A 14,830-nucleotide genomic window follows, 5' to 3' on the forward strand; every position below is an offset into this window, starting at 1 on the left:
AGGCTAATGCGAACCCACCCAGGCCGACCCAGCCTAACCATCAAGCCTGCTTGTCGTGGAACCAATAACAAAAATATTGGCCAAAACATTTTAGGTTTTTAACTTGAGACCTGGCTTACCTAAGATGGGGTAGCAGCTTTATTTCAGACATGCCCTCCACATAACAACTTATTAGTCAGTTAGATATGACAATGGAAGAGGTGGACTTGCTTTCTTATTCTGTACGCCACCAAAGCAACTATTAGTATTTTTATCTGATTGTAATGAACTATTATCTATTGCTGTCACTTGATATTGAAGTATATCAAAAGTAGTTAATTAGTTTAACATTCATGGAAACAAAAAAAGTGATACCAAAACTATTGAATTCCTAGGGTAACTTGACATGTCACGCCACTTACTCTGCAATATATCTCACACCACCCGGATTGGGTCATGAGGGTTACACATCGTCAATCACTATCGAACATCCCTATCTCCAACCATTTCTGTTTGTTTTAGAAAGTTGGCAGTGGACAAAAGTAGATGACAGGTTCATTGTGGCAATAACAATAGCACAGAAGAAGCATAACATAATACTGTATTTTACAACAGAGAAATGTGGGTGTCATGTATATAATTGAATACAATTAAAAATAAAAGATGAAATACATAAAAAAAACGGTGAATTAAAACTGAATTGATGTCCACAAACTTAAAACCTTCCACAGCAGAGATGAATAATTCCCTGATACTCTGTAAATGGCTTGTGGCTGAAACAGCTGGACGCTAAAAACTGGAACGGTCTTCCAGAATGAATGCGCAGTACATCAGAGGTTCTGATGACCAGTGTCTACAGGTCAACCAGCCCTGTTATCAGCCAGGACTCTGACAGGACTCTGACACAGATCTCGCCGCCACCCATGATGACTTGTCATGTCAAGTCCACCATGACCCTGGGCAGTTCCTGCCGGCTTAGCCTTACGTAATATGACCAGTTGTTCAACAGATAAGAGCTTGTATATTACCAGGGGGCGGATGGCAGGCAATAGATAGTTGCAGTGATATGGATTAAAGTTATTATTAGGAAATCAATTTATCTTTCTAATCTATTCATCCAACAATTATTTTCATAATTGAGTCAATAAAATATCCCTTACCCTGCAATTGCAAATGCAATCTCACGTGACAAGAGTCCAATGTGCCTGCTTTATCTGAGACGCTGCCAAGAAAAACTAAACTATTCTTTTTGATGATCCATGAATGAATGATCAATACACTGAATATATTTGAACAGCAACATTAATGTTTCATTGATGTAAAGGTTATTGGAACTTGATTCATTGATTATTAAAGTTAGATGAGATAACTTTTCCGTTGATCGATTAATCAACTAATTGTTGCTGCCCTAGTTGTTATTGAAATATTAGGTTAGGCTTAAAGGGATACACTGAGATATATCTATAAATTGGAGTTGCCTGGTCTTTCCCATATTCAGTTCTTTAATTCCAAATTCGTTATTGTGCGTCCAGAAGGAGAGTTTGCTTGGTTAGCCTCATCCATTGACTTGCAAAGTTGAGTGTCAACCGACTTGTGACTTGCAACAAAAGAATATCTGCCATGACGTTGGTTGTTAAAAAATTTCTCAGCAAAGATTCTGGCAGGGCTCTCTGACATACACGCAAGGAACACCAAAGCAGCAGCAGAGTGATTGTTTCCGATTGATGACAATTCCTTAATAGCCGCCCCCAGCTTTTAAACTGTCAAGTGGGATCAGGTCTCACACAATGCACCATTGGTTACCTAAATCTGATTATTATTTTTTTTATCAGAATGGCGCAAGGCTTGAATTGTTCAGGAAAGCGGCGGACAAGCATCAGAACATGTATCGTCTGGCCATGACAGGCTCCGGAATTGATCGCCATCTTTTCTGCCTCTACATAATGTCCAAATACCTTGGCATGGACTCACCATTCCTGAAGCAGGTTGGTTTCCCCCAAAAACATTACATTGTGGATAGAACATCTCTCATACCACCTTGTAAACTAAAGTGATTATACATCTAACACTCTCATGTCTGTCCGTCTTTCCCAGGTTCTGTCTGAGCCGTGGAAGCTGTCCACCAGCCAGACACCTCAGCAGCAGCTCAACCTGGTCGACATAAACAAGTTCCCCAGATATGTGGGGGCTGGCGGAGGTTTTGGTCCAGTAGGTTCCCCACTTTGGTCACTCAACGGAAGTCTATGCATCGATGACCACAATCTGATTGGGTCATACCTGCCCTAGATATTGCACTACTTAGGGTGTCACCTTTTTGTAGTGTTGTTCAAAATGTGAGTTTAAAAAACTGGTTCCCCTCATTGTGTATTGCACGTACAGATTCCCGCAATATATCTCATGATGCATAGCACTTTATTATTTTCGGATCCGGTAGAGATGTTCCCCTCAAATGAGCTTGACAATGTGTCAGCTTGTTTATGCAACACTCATAAGTATACTGCCCTCAATAAGTATACTCATACTAGCCTTAGTAGTATACGTATATGTAGTGTATGTAGTGTTCACCATTTTAGGGAATAGCAGGGAACGAGGGAACAAGCGAGCCATTTAAATCGTAGCTTCTGTTTCCTGCCCATACTTGGCCTGGATTGTGACTGGATACAATTTGACAGTGATCAAATCAAAACATCATCTTTTTTTAAAGTAAACTTGACCATAACCTCATACTTAGCCTTAACAATTTCAAGCTTTGATCATTGTACACAACAATTCTTGCAGCAATACCTAATACATATCCTTTTCTAATATCATGGGCGGATCGCCATTAAAGCCCATGCCGTCGCCGTAATGACTCCCCTCTGCCCCCAGGTGGCGGACGATGGGTACGGCGTCTCCTACATCATTGTTGGGGAGGACCTGATTACATTCCACATCTCGAGCAAGTTTTCCAGTTCAGAAACAGTGAGTACTGGCTCAAATAGAGACATGTTTTACTGTATAGAACTGAGATGATCTGCTCTAGGTTCTTTTCCCATTTATCTCAATCGCCTTTTCTCTCGCCTGTAGGATTCGTTCCGTTTTGGTCAGAACATCCGGAGGGCCATGCTGGACATCCGAAGTCTTTTTAAACCGATTAACCACAAGACTGAGCTGCCGCTGATGAACGGAGTGTCGAAGGGCCACAAGAAAGACGTCTAACAGCTGCTACTGCTACAGGATCGAGAAATGGAATTTCATATTCATAAGACCCGGATATTCACTCCAATTTATGTGATAGTTTGCTTTTTGTCCACAAAAGGGAAAATATATACATTATGCTACTATTGAAGTTATTTATTTTAAATATATATAGTCGTTTTTAGAACTGCATTCTATCAAAGCTAGTGTTTAAGTGTTGTCAGACGTCATTTGCTGTAACATTTGTAAATTAAATGTAGAAATAGTGTACATAAGATGAAGTAAAATTTTACTACAGGCAAGTAATTTGTATTGTTAATGTGTTTTACATGATAGGCTGTCGAGGATTTCCATCGGGAACTGCTGTCACTGAAGTGCACCACTTTTTAATGAGGGAAACGCAAAATGTAAACTTTCTTTCTCTCAATTTAAGTTAAAAGCAAACAAACCAGGGTATTCGAAGAGTTTTACTTTTTATTTTAGTTGAAAAGATGGGTACAGACTTTTTTCCAAATCCATCCAGGCCTTTTACAAAAATCCTTGTATGAAGAATAACTAGTCCCTCAACACTTATAAAAACAAATGAGCATTTGTCAGCTGTCCCCCCCGTCGGCCAGGCCAAGCATCTTGAGAAGGGGACGGTTCGTGACGCGTCATCTCCCCATTATCAGGGTTGGAAACCAGCCCATTTACTGGGGAGTCGTCGACAGGCAACTGGTTCGTTCCGCTGATTTCGCAACTCATTACTGGGGGGGAGGACACATTCGATTAAATCTTCTTTTTGTTTCACATGATTCAATACAAAAAAAAGGACAAAGTAAAAATAGCAACTATTCCGGTGGTTACACTACATCTCGTTAAAGGCATCCGTAACGGCGTCGACTAAAACTAGGCTGAGAGTCCGGCGCAACTCGAGTGGACGCAGGAAACAAGTTGTGGGCACATGAGCCCCCTGCTGGATGGGAGAGCGCCTTCTGAAGAGCCAGGACACGCCTGGCAAATCCCCGGGAGCCAATCCACAGCGCGCCCCTCGACCTCCGGCACGGCCCGGTTCTGATGAGGCGCCGCCCCGCCGACCGCGCTCCTCCGCTGGACGTAATGATTCAAACGTCTGACACACAAAAGGCATATGGGTATGTTTTTGTTTTGCTACAAAATGTTGATCATGTCTGCGGAGCCGAGTGGGGGGGAGGGCCGGACCTTTGCGACTGTCCTGGTGAGCGGTCGTACGGCCAACACATACCGACCCCCCTGGAGGGGGTGGTGTGTGTGTGTGTGTGTGTGTGTGTGTGTGTGTGTGTGTGTGTGTGTGTGTGTGTGTGTGTGTGTGTGTGTGTGTGTGTGTGTGTGTGTGTGTGTGTGTGTGTGTGTGTGTGTGTGTCTCTCTTGAGAACGGTCGAGCGGGGCTCTTGAGTTCGGTTCCGTGTTGCTCCGGGGTTGGGGTGGGGGGGGGAAGGATTAGGAGGTGGCACCGGGGGTGGGGTTGACGTTCTGGGTGGCGGCCTGCGGCGCCACCTCGATGATCCGCGGCTTGTCGATGATGCGGGCCGTGCGGTTCCCCTTCTCCACGATGCCGATGATCCAGGCCTGGTGGCCCTCGCCGTACTTCGGGGACTTGATCTCCGCGCAGAAGCGGGCCGCCTGCTCCCGGGGGAGGCAGATGAGCAGGCCCCCTGGGGACGGAGGGGAGAGGGGTTGGTTAAGAACACACACACACACACACACACACACACACACACACACACACACACACACACACACACACACACACACACACACACACACACACACACACACACACACACACACACACACACACACACACCTGATGTTTCCGGGCAAGTTCCGTGCATGAGCCCAAACATGTTGCCGCAGGCCTTGGACACGGCGGCCATCTTGGCGAGGACCGGCAGGTTGTGGATGACAAACGACACCTCGCTCCGCTGTTGCCGCGCCAACGTCTGAGCGTGCCCCAGGATTCCGAACCCCGTGATGTCGGTGGCGGCGTGGGCGTTGAAGGTGTGCATCAGGCTGGCCGCTGGAAGCAGAGGGGCGGCGTTCAGGACCGAGCAGACCAGGATTTCAACGATTTGGGGAAATAATCTACCGGTAATTGCGATTAATTCGACCAACATTGTGATTGCGATTTAACGTGCGATTTTTATAATTTATTAAGTTCCTTATGTTTGTGTGTATTATTCACTAAAAAAAGAGCGAAAAGGGATACATTTAATGAGGGAGTCTCTCATCCGAATTCTCGTTTGTTCGCTCCCTATAGTGCACTATAAATAAATTATCGGCAACTTGAGACGATCGACGATGGAATCCATCTATCGTCGATAGAATTGACTATCGGCCCATCTATAGTCTACCTAGTCTACTTATTCTTCTTATTCCCGGAATAAGAAGAATAAGAACATGAAAAGAAGGAGAACAACAAAGAGGAGGTGTTTATTGACACATCAATACCTGTGGCGTTGTGACAGAAACGTATCGATGTCGGAAGTCCCTACCACTTAACCGATACAGATCTCCCTCCCAAACTCCCTGTCTCGCCCATAAACACATGTGCAGCAGAACCCTTTTCAGGGCAGTCTGTTGTGAGATGAACACCTGGAATGAGGTTAGCGGGGATGGGGGGGGTGGAGTGATTGAGTATTGATCCATCAGAGGTCATTTGCAAGTATTGATGTTATTTGGTTCAGAGGCTAGCAAGCGAGACAAAAAAAACCCGAAAGTGAATGGCAGCTTCTTCTTGTTCATAAACCTTGTACGCTATGTTTGTAAGCATCCTACCTGTCCTGTTGAGTCGAGCCATGTTCATCATAGCTTCGTGATAGGCTAGCTCCACATCTTCCTGGGTTACAACCAGCTTGATCTTATTCCACTTCTCTGGCTGGAGGAAGAGGAAGAGCGGGGGAAGAGCATCAGACTACAGTGCTGACAGATCACGCTGCTGGTGACACACCCTGTACAATATTAGTCACAAAAAAAACAATGATTTTGAGAATAATAGAATTGATTAACAAACTCAGAATGCATTTAGTTAAATTGATTATATAATCAAGACTTTGTTGACGAGTTGTTTTCACCAGTTTCTCACCAACCAGTTCAAATAATAATAATAACCAGTTAAGGCAAGAGCTCTTATTTGTGCGTTTCTTTAACATGTTGGCCCCAGGGCTCAACGTATACTGGGATCATTTGCCGCTGCTATTGTCCCACACAAGGTCTCAATGTTAACTGAAGTGTGAGCATTTAAGAAGACAAAGACTTACGATATCAAGCCACTGGTGAACCGCCACCCCGACCTGCGTGCCAAGGGGCTTGGTCAGCACCAACACGTCCCCGGGTACCGCGTTATCAGGCCTGGAACAACCACAACAGGACGTCCATGACACAAGCCAACGCAATCACATTCAATGGAATGCAATACAACAATCAGACCAGCCATAACATAAAAGGTATACAAGGTATAGAAACCGTAGGCACAATACCACAAATACATGCTCAATACAACACAAAATGAATCATATTTGAATATTATGCCCTTAAAACGATTTATCAGACAATAAAGGCAAGTTTTCATGATGATATAATTGAAGGATTGTGATTGCACACAAATGACAAAAGGAGACTCACATGATGAACTCATTGGGCTGGCAGACTGTGGTAGCCACTCCGCCAATCACCACCCAGGGGTTGAGCACCGTCTGGCCCCCCGTTACCGACGTGCCCGCTTCTTCTGACGCGTCCTTGAAGCCCTGAATGATCAACGGCATCACCTTGTCCCGCTCCTGCGACCAGAACAAGGGGAGAGACGGGATGAACCTCCGAGACAATCTCTTTTTTTATCATATCATTTAATAATAATTAATTGGAGGCATTATTTTGTTTTGGATGTTTATTTAAATTGTTATCAAACCTTTGCTAAAGTGGCCTGTGTGTGAGTGACTGTCTGCAAAGGCTTGATAAAAATTTAAATAAACATCCAATACAAAATAATGCATCCAATTAATTATTATTAAATGATATGATAAAAATGTACTTTTTTGTTCTGGATCATTATTCTGAATCGACCAGGAACAAATGATGTAGGAGGTACATTTTCAGGCCTGAGTGCTCAGGTTTTTCTCACCTTTTCTGACATCTTGTTACTCACTCCTAAGAGCATGAGCATGTTGTCACACTCCGTCACGCCCATGGCATACAGGTCACTTAAAGCGTTGGCACAAGCTAACCGCCCCTGACAACAGAAACACACAGATCCGATTTCAATGAACCCTGCAGCGGCGATGTGCACGTTATTCAGTGTATGGAATGGGATAGAAATGGCGTCCCTTTTCCTTACCATCATGTAGGGGTCGTCCACGATGGGGTAGATGTAGTCTGTGGTCTGGACCAGTGAAAGGCCCCCGTGTCTGAGTGGGATCACACAGGTGTCCATCCCTATGCCTGCACAGATAATACACAGACACAAATAGACACACACTCCAAAGGTGACACGTTTGATTTCTATGTTAGCAGCGCATGAGACGTAATGTGCGAACATAGGTATAAGGTAATAACAAAACAGGCCTATTTGATAACCATAGGCAGAAATGTTACCAATATGTTACTAAGCTATGTATAATAGAATTGAAGCACAGAGCCAGTTTAATGGGTGATTAAAGAAAAAATCGGTTAAAAAGCATTAGGCTACTGCTGCTATTACGTAATTCTATGCTGAAGAAATAAAGAGGGTAAAAAATGTTTAGAGTAGGGTAGTATGGGGTTGTGTGGGAGGAAACGTATGGCCTAATACATGTAACGGGTTTTTTTGGCCGAAGTGTCGTGTTTTCTCAACTTTGTATACATTTTATTGTTTCTGAATAGACATACCCAGTCGGGGCATAACGGCTCCAAGAAACTGTTCATCCTCCTGATAGTGGTTCTCTTGTAGACTTTCCAGAAGCTTCTGTAAGACATCCTGGGGAACCTGTTGTGAAAAGAATAACTGCCATTGTAGCCTATAACCAGAACATAACTGACAAGTAACAATAAAACCGTGTAAAATAAAGTAGATAGGATTTAAGAGCTATTTATTTGTTAGAAATGGCATAGCCAATGTCAGCTGTTGATTGAAATGTAATTTGAACTGTAACTCTCTCTCTCTCTCTCTCTCTCTCTCTCTCTCTCTCTCTCTCTCTCTCTCTCTCTCTCTCTCTCTCTCTCTCTCTCTCTCTCTCTCTCTCTCTCTCTCTCTCTCTCTCTCTCTCTCTCTCTCTCTCTCTCTCTCTCTCTCTCTCTCTCTCTCTCTCTCTCTCTCTCCAACGGGTCATTTGGAAGCTTACCTTACAGCCGCTACCCTTCAGCTCAGCAAAACGTGTGAGTCGGAAGTTCTTGTCAAGCTCGTAGCTCTCTGGGTTAAAGGACTCTCTCACAGACATGATGGAGAACAGTTGGCTCTCACCTGATAACAACATAAAAGGAGAGGTTGAACCTGGCCCTTTTTATTCTATTCGTATCTAGTAAAACGTCAGTTGATTTGGTAATTATATATATTTTGTAATTCAGTAATTTGTCTTTCCATCAACCCCATTGTGTGTTTTTGTAATCTATGTGTAGTCTTTGTCATCAATGTAAGTTTTAACACTTTAATTTCGCTTCAGGGATATATAATGTAATCAAAATTGTTACCACTATTACACTAAAAGGAAAGCAATCTTATGATGATATGCCAAGAATAAGCGTGTTTGACATAAACTCTGCCAGGCTTTTAAAATGAATGAATACGCGGCCAATTCCCAGGGTTGGTGGTGCATTCAAGATCATAATACAGAAGATGCAGAATCTGCCAAATGTAATAGGACCGTTCAGCTGTCACTAGTTATACAGGTGCATCATTAAAAAAAGAGTATTTTTAACAAGCCGTCAAATGGTTAATGACGAGCATGGTTATTTATGTTTGCAAATCTTAGTATTATTGTTGACCCGTCCTGACTACGACTATGAGTGCTAGCAAATGCTGATCAATGCATGCAGTGATAGGCCTAAGCAGCAGTGAGACACAATCAACTCGTAATGCAAACCATTGCTAGCTATACATGTGCCCGGTTTGTGCACCACAACTGTAACTAATCATGGAACAAAAGCGAAGGGAAAGCGCTTTGTAAGGAATACATTTAGTAGTTAAAAGTAACTACACTGCGAAGAACAAATATGTCGGCGGCGGAAAATTTTAACCCTTTAGTGACCACCGCCATGCGATGTGTGCAACATTAGCTGAAGTATCATTAAAAACAAACACCAAACATGCCATTTGTGAAAAGATATAATGGCATGCTGCAAAGGAAATGTCAACGACAGCCCTTTATAGTGTTTTAGGACCAAGGGACAGTTATATTCTTGCAACATTTCCCCTTTAATTGCTATGACCAGTTTATCCTTACCTGTTTAACGTTAGCGCTGGATCCCAACAGAGGAGCGCGGCCGCTACCAGAATGCATTGGGGAGGCGCCCGGGCTTCCTTAAAAATAGCCTGACAGAAAAGAATTGAGTTGCATATTTATACTGCAATACTAGCTCTAGATGATTAATGAATCCATAGCCAATGCAATCCATATAATTGGATGAATGTATTATTTTGCTTAACAACCTATCGGAACAAAACGTGTATAACGATTTAAAAAGGACACCGACTAGGGCGCTCAAAGGGTCCTTCAGAAGCGCCGAGGCGGCTGAGATCATCCCTTTAAGTCCGGTTACAAAAATCTAAACGCGATGTTATGTACCTTTAATTTAGAAGGAAACACACCAAGAGCCATATAATCAACATTTAATTGATAAATCGGCTACGAATTGAACGAAAGTTACACATTGAGCAAATAGGAGGAGGCTTTGTCTGTCACAAAAATTAAAATAAATTCGATAATCATTGGATAATCATTACAAGATCTATTACAGAATGCCTAAAATATTATTTTATTTTTTTGATGTTTCTGTATGCTGGTCCATGGAAGACACGCACTCAAAAAGACAAACGCGCAAAGGCACAATATAAATATTACGTGTACATTTACCTCATACAATTTCGAAATAGATTTTGACAGATTCGCAAAACGAAGTAGGCCTACTAAAATGTATCCTAGAATATACTGCAACATAGAACCAGAGGGAATAGACCAGGGAGTTAGATATTTTGACAGGACAAACATATAGTTTGTTTTAAACACACCTATAACATTGAATGACAACATACCACTGTATTTTTTTGTGGTGAATAACTAACCACACTTAATTAACTTTAACTAAAACAATCTGTTCTGCATAGTAGACTGTCTATCAAGATCAAGATTAATCGTTTCTGCATTGGACCATTTAGGGGAACAATCAAACAGGGAGCTTGATCTGAGGGGCCACCAACAAGCATACAATTAGACTATTAGGGGGGAATAAATATAAAGTACAGCCACAAGCAGCTATTGCAGAGCTCAAGCTGACAAACTACCATTTACATCACATGACGTTGTGCAGGACATAGACCTACAGTGACTTCAACAGGCCCATGGCCCAATGGCTGAAACTCAGTAGCAGGTCAACTGCATGTTGAGCTGGAAACCCAATCTGCATGAGGATTGATTCTGAAAAGTGATTTATGAATGTAAGTAAAGGCTATAGTCAATGTTGTAACCTTGTGACGTGACATGGCTATAAATGTATTGGGATACTCTATAAGAATAGTCCCGAACTCTACAAATAGATTTGACTGGATAAACTCGGCCTGTTATTTGTTCAAAGGCACACTGGAAGCAATTATTATAATTGCTAATATAGCGCCCCCTACTGGCCGACTCCACATTGCTCCGATTCTACAAGACAGTCAAACAGGGGTTTCAGGGAGCATTGTTATCCGGCTGTAGTGGCAGGCACAGCTGGGTATTATCAGCAGAGATGATATAAAGGCAAACGGGAGATAGGGTATAGAGAGAGTTATATTAAAGGGGTTGCTGCATGGTGGGGGGGTAATAAGCTGACATTTTGGAACACTGCTTGAGAATTTTAAATGTCAGGGAGATAACGTGGCACTGAATACATGCACGTGATACACTCATGAAATGGAAAATGGATAGAAGAGGAACTTCCTGTGATAACAATACGGTGTGCCCCAGCGTAGATAGTCTGAATAAATTCCACTGAATATCACTTATGGAATCATCAGAATCTGAGTATGTATCATTGTCGGGTAGGGTTTAAAATACAAGGATTTTGTCTGTGCCAGTGATACACAGAAACAACATACAAAATACAAAACTGTAATGCAAATGGCAGTGTCATGCCATGTGCTACTGTTCATATGCAGGCTCTACTTGAGGAGGCTTTACTGGAGACATCTTCTGCATCTGGGAAAACGCAAAGAGCCAAACATCAAGAGAATCATGATCATGTTATGCCTAGAAGAGTTGAATAGTTAAAAGACGCACCTCTTTTCAGCCTCCTCCTGGCAAGTTTGATCTGATCTTGGAGGATCTGGACCCAGTCTCGAGGTCCAGGGAGCTTCTCTATCCTATATGTTTTGCAGTACTTCTCTGTAAACCCTGCGCACAAATTAGGCAAAATCACCTCAAGTCCCCTGTGCCACCTACTAATTCTATTCCAATTATATTCTGTTGCTCTAACCTTTAATTGCTCCCACAATGTTTTGGTCGAGACCCTTGCGGTTGTCGTTGAGTCCTCTCTTTCTCTTGCCATTAGGTAAGGAGTTAGCTAAAGTGCTATCATCAAAGAAAGCACACACCTATACAGAGATGTCGGTTAATATGATTATTATTGTATATTTTCTTTTCCCAAACCGTAAATAATATGCTTGGCTGTGCGAAGAAAACTAATTGTTCTACTTGAGCTAATATTAAGTCATTATTAACTTGTTTTGCACAGTTTCCTATTTTAATTTATATTTCATATGGTCTAAGCCTGGTGGATGTAACATGGATTTATGAAATAAAGCTCACCAGTTTCCGAAACAGCAGGCTGCCAGAGCGAGTGTAGTTAAGCAGGATGGAGTCTAGCTGAGCTTTGGGAATAAATACATCATATTCCTCTGCAAGACGCACAGCAGGCTCCAAGGAGAAAACAGACGGATCATAGATCACATTAATAGTTCAAGTGACAAAATATCAGAAATACATCCAACCACTGAAATAATAGGATAACGGATAGCTGTCGATGAATGGACTAAAGTACTATTGAATACTTCTAAGTCCCTTATCTTCTGAGTATTTCCTCTGAGACACACAATCTTAAGTCTTGGGTTGACGGGAATGTTACAATACCTCTTTGGGTTGAGGTTCACCGGCCTCACTTAAGAGAGGAGTGTGTTGGTTGTTGGCAGCCATTGAAATGTTCTGCACTGCCAGTTTGATCTCCTCTGCGTGACCAGAACTCCCTTTCTTGAAGCCGTCGCAGTCTCTGGATTGCAGGGATGTGATCGGGGGCATCAGGGACACACAGGAGGGGGATCCAGGAGTGGAAACGGAAGCTCTTCGACCTGAAACATTCAGTGGGGTCATTTTGAAAACGGGCCTCCTCTTTCGGGCCCTGCGAAGAGGAGCCGGGCCGGGGACGAGGTACGTGGGTTGTGGTGACGCCGCCTGGTCCTGCTTCACCAACGATGCTGGAAACACGCGGCATCAGAGGATTGATTCGGGTTATGGTCTGTTTCTAATCATTTCTGCCTGTTTGCTCTTTCGGTGTGCTTACTGACCTTGCTGAGTCTGCATTAGCCTCCTCATTGACCGTAGTTCCTGCAGAATGGCCTGCAGTGTGCCCTGACAGCTGTGCATGCAGCACGGGCCTTCAGGTGAGGAGGGAGGAGCTTTATCTGAAGTGGTACAATAACGTGATAGAATGTGTTACATGGGTGCATTGTTTTTCCATCTAGATCCTTGCAGATGTAACCGGTAAAACATATTTTTCTGATTTACTGTATAAGCATTAAAGTCTACCATTAGCTTCATCCTTTGGCTGGTTTCTGACCCTGGGCGCTGTGGAGCAGGTGGTTTCGTGGGTATATCTTTGCCCATTGGCTATGGGGATAGGGCAGGAAGATGAGGGCTCTGGTTCGGCTGCATGGGTCCAGTTATGGTTCTCTGGGAGATGGGGCAAGGTGGCAGGCGGTTGTACCCAGCTCGGTCCATAGTCCTGGGGATCCTTTTTCAGGTCATCTCCTTTTGCCCCAGTACGCTGATACACCCTGCCGGTTTTATCACTCAGAAGTCTCATCATCCCTGTGATTTGTCTCTTGATCTCTGTGCCCGGTTCCTCTTCTTCCTCAGCTGAATGGAGAAGGGGCGAGGGTAGGAGGATTAAAAATGATATGTATCTGCATATGATTATTTTATTTTATAGCAGCATGGAGTTCATGCCAAACTTATATACCTTCATCAACAGGAGAATCTTTAGACTCTTCGTTGGCATCTGTGCAACTGGAATTGACCAAAGGTTGGTCAACATCTAAAGAAAGAACATTTAAAAAATGTACAATGGAAAATAGCAGCAACGCATGCAAAATAATAATAACTATAGTTATCTTAAACAGCACAATAAATAAGGACATGTGTCTTATTCTGGTATGTGTTGTTACATCTTCAACCAATAAGGCCTCCCTCTCATTCGATGCAGCTTCTACCACCTGTAGGTGGGGAAGTAGCCTTATCGATGGATGGGCCTAAATAGTTACCACACTGTAGCCTTGGCATGTGATTAGTTCGGGAATACATTATAGACTATAACAGTGTTATAGGCATTCTAAATAGCCCTATTATCCTTCTTTCTTTAATTCTCCCGTATATCATATTTACATTGGATTTCACTGAGAGTAATACCAGACTTTTAATTGAAGATTCACATTTTCTAATTTATCGCATAGAAACAATGATGCTAGCGAAGTCGTAGTCGCCTCTTTTGTTTACAGTCGTCCCTGCTTTCATACTGAGCCAGTCACCCAGACAGAGGCGCGCATATTGCACGGTCTCGCAACCAGACGCCTACCTTCATCCGTGACCACTTTAAAGCTTTGTGACTTCCTTCTTCGCTTCCTTTCTCCGAACTCCATTTTAGGATTAATATGTAATCAGCCGTAGGTTCGGGAACCGATCTTCATAAAATGCAGTCACTGCATGTGTTACACTCACCCGGTATGCCCTATTAATCACTATTTCCCCCCCATCTGAGGTTCGATTCAGTCAACTGCAAATTCTCAGTTCTGATCTTTTTATCAATGAAAAATAAAGCTTTTAACTAGTGTCTTACATATTTCCACATCCAGGTCTGTTCCTCTGTATTTGATATGCAAATAAATTAATTACTTTGATATTAATAAAATCGTCACATCCCTTCGCGCCACCTTATGGTGTGCTCTCATTTCACCACCACTGGCAAACATGTGCACAATCACTGACAAGCTTGCATTTAATCTGGGCTACAAACCAGATAATTAGTAAATAATTTGAGTTTTTGACCTTAAATCCAATTATTACTAACTACTATTAATAGCCTAGTAAATGATCATTATAATGACAACTTAATCAATAAATAAACATTGGCAGCCTTGTTCGTTACATATTTAGGACAATATATTTAGGCCTACCTACTAACTTATTTTTATCCTTGAAATAAAAGTTATGTCAAAAATATT

General features: G+C 42.6%; 3 protein-coding genes across 3 annotated transcripts in view; 1 reads left to right on the forward strand and 2 right to left on the reverse strand.

Moving 5' to 3' along the window:
* Positions 1 to 3,304, forward strand: part of cpt1b (carnitine palmitoyltransferase 1B (muscle)) — a 15,511-nt gene extending 12,207 nt beyond the window's left edge. Inside the window, exons 16-19 of the mRNA XM_060060161.1 lie at positions 1,812 to 1,964; positions 2,074 to 2,187; positions 2,848 to 2,940; positions 3,046 to 3,304. Coding sequence (XP_059916144.1) covers positions 1,812 to 1,964; positions 2,074 to 2,187; positions 2,848 to 2,940; positions 3,046 to 3,177 — 492 coding nt within the window. The 3' untranslated portion in view covers positions 3,178 to 3,304. The remainder of the gene's footprint in view (positions 1 to 1,811; positions 1,965 to 2,073; positions 2,188 to 2,847; positions 2,941 to 3,045) is intronic.
* Positions 3,305 to 3,612: 308 nt separating this feature from the next.
* On the reverse strand, positions 3,613 to 9,736 carry sephs1 (selenophosphate synthetase 1). Its single transcript, XM_060060173.1, has 10 exons — positions 9,588 to 9,736; positions 8,490 to 8,608; positions 8,038 to 8,134; positions 7,508 to 7,611; positions 7,295 to 7,402; positions 6,799 to 6,953; positions 6,435 to 6,525; positions 5,953 to 6,052; positions 4,982 to 5,194; positions 3,613 to 4,829 (listed from the first exon to the last, which is right to left on the reverse strand). Exons 2-10 carry the CDS (start codon positions 8,583 to 8,585, stop codon positions 4,615 to 4,617), a joined length of 1,179 nt encoding a protein of 392 aa, XP_059916156.1. The 5' UTR covers positions 8,586 to 8,608; positions 9,588 to 9,736; the 3' UTR covers positions 3,613 to 4,614.
* A 208-nt stretch (positions 9,737 to 9,944) lies between these two features.
* On the reverse strand, positions 9,945 to 14,598 carry bend7 (BEN domain containing 7). The gene is made up of 9 exons (XM_060060174.1): positions 14,185 to 14,598; positions 13,573 to 13,647; positions 13,140 to 13,469; positions 12,899 to 13,015; positions 12,468 to 12,808; positions 12,147 to 12,254; positions 11,815 to 11,932; positions 11,619 to 11,732; positions 9,945 to 11,537 (listed from the first exon to the last, which is right to left on the reverse strand). Exons 1-9 carry the CDS (start codon positions 14,246 to 14,248, stop codon positions 11,488 to 11,490), a joined length of 1,317 nt encoding a protein of 438 aa, XP_059916157.1. The 5' UTR covers positions 14,249 to 14,598; the 3' UTR covers positions 9,945 to 11,487.
* Between the last annotated feature and the right edge of the window lie 232 nt (positions 14,599 to 14,830).

This window comes from Gadus macrocephalus, chromosome 9 (genome assembly GCF_031168955.1).
Source record: "Gadus macrocephalus chromosome 9, ASM3116895v1".
Taxonomy (NCBI): domain Eukaryota; kingdom Metazoa; phylum Chordata; class Actinopteri; order Gadiformes; family Gadidae; genus Gadus; species Gadus macrocephalus.

Excerpts from the sequence above, each read along its gene's own strand:
- bend7 (XM_060060174.1), bottom strand. The coding sequence starts at position 14,248 with ATGGAGTTCGGAGAAAGGAAGCGAAGAAGGAAGTCACAAAGCTTTAAA. Across the intron at positions 13,648-14,184 it reads TAAAGTGGTCACGGATGAAG|ATGTTGACCAACCTTTGGTC; the intron begins GTAGGCGTCTGG and ends TTCTTTCTTTAG. Across the intron at positions 11,933-12,146 it reads GCCTGCTGTTTCGGAAACTG|GTGTGTGCTTTCTTTGATGA; the intron begins GTGAGCTTTATT and ends ATCTCTGTATAG.
- sephs1 (XM_060060173.1), bottom strand. The coding sequence starts at position 8,585 with ATGTCTGTGAGAGAGTCCTTTAACCCAGAGAGCTACGAGCTTGACAAG. Across the intron at positions 6,526-6,798 it reads CAGCCCAATGAGTTCATCAT|GCCTGATAACGCGGTACCCG; the intron begins GTGAGTCTCCTT and ends TGGTTGTTCCAG. Across the intron at positions 4,830-4,981 it reads AACTTGCCCGGAAACATCAG|GGGGCCTGCTCATCTGCCTC; the intron begins GTGTGTGTGTGT and ends CTCCGTCCCCAG.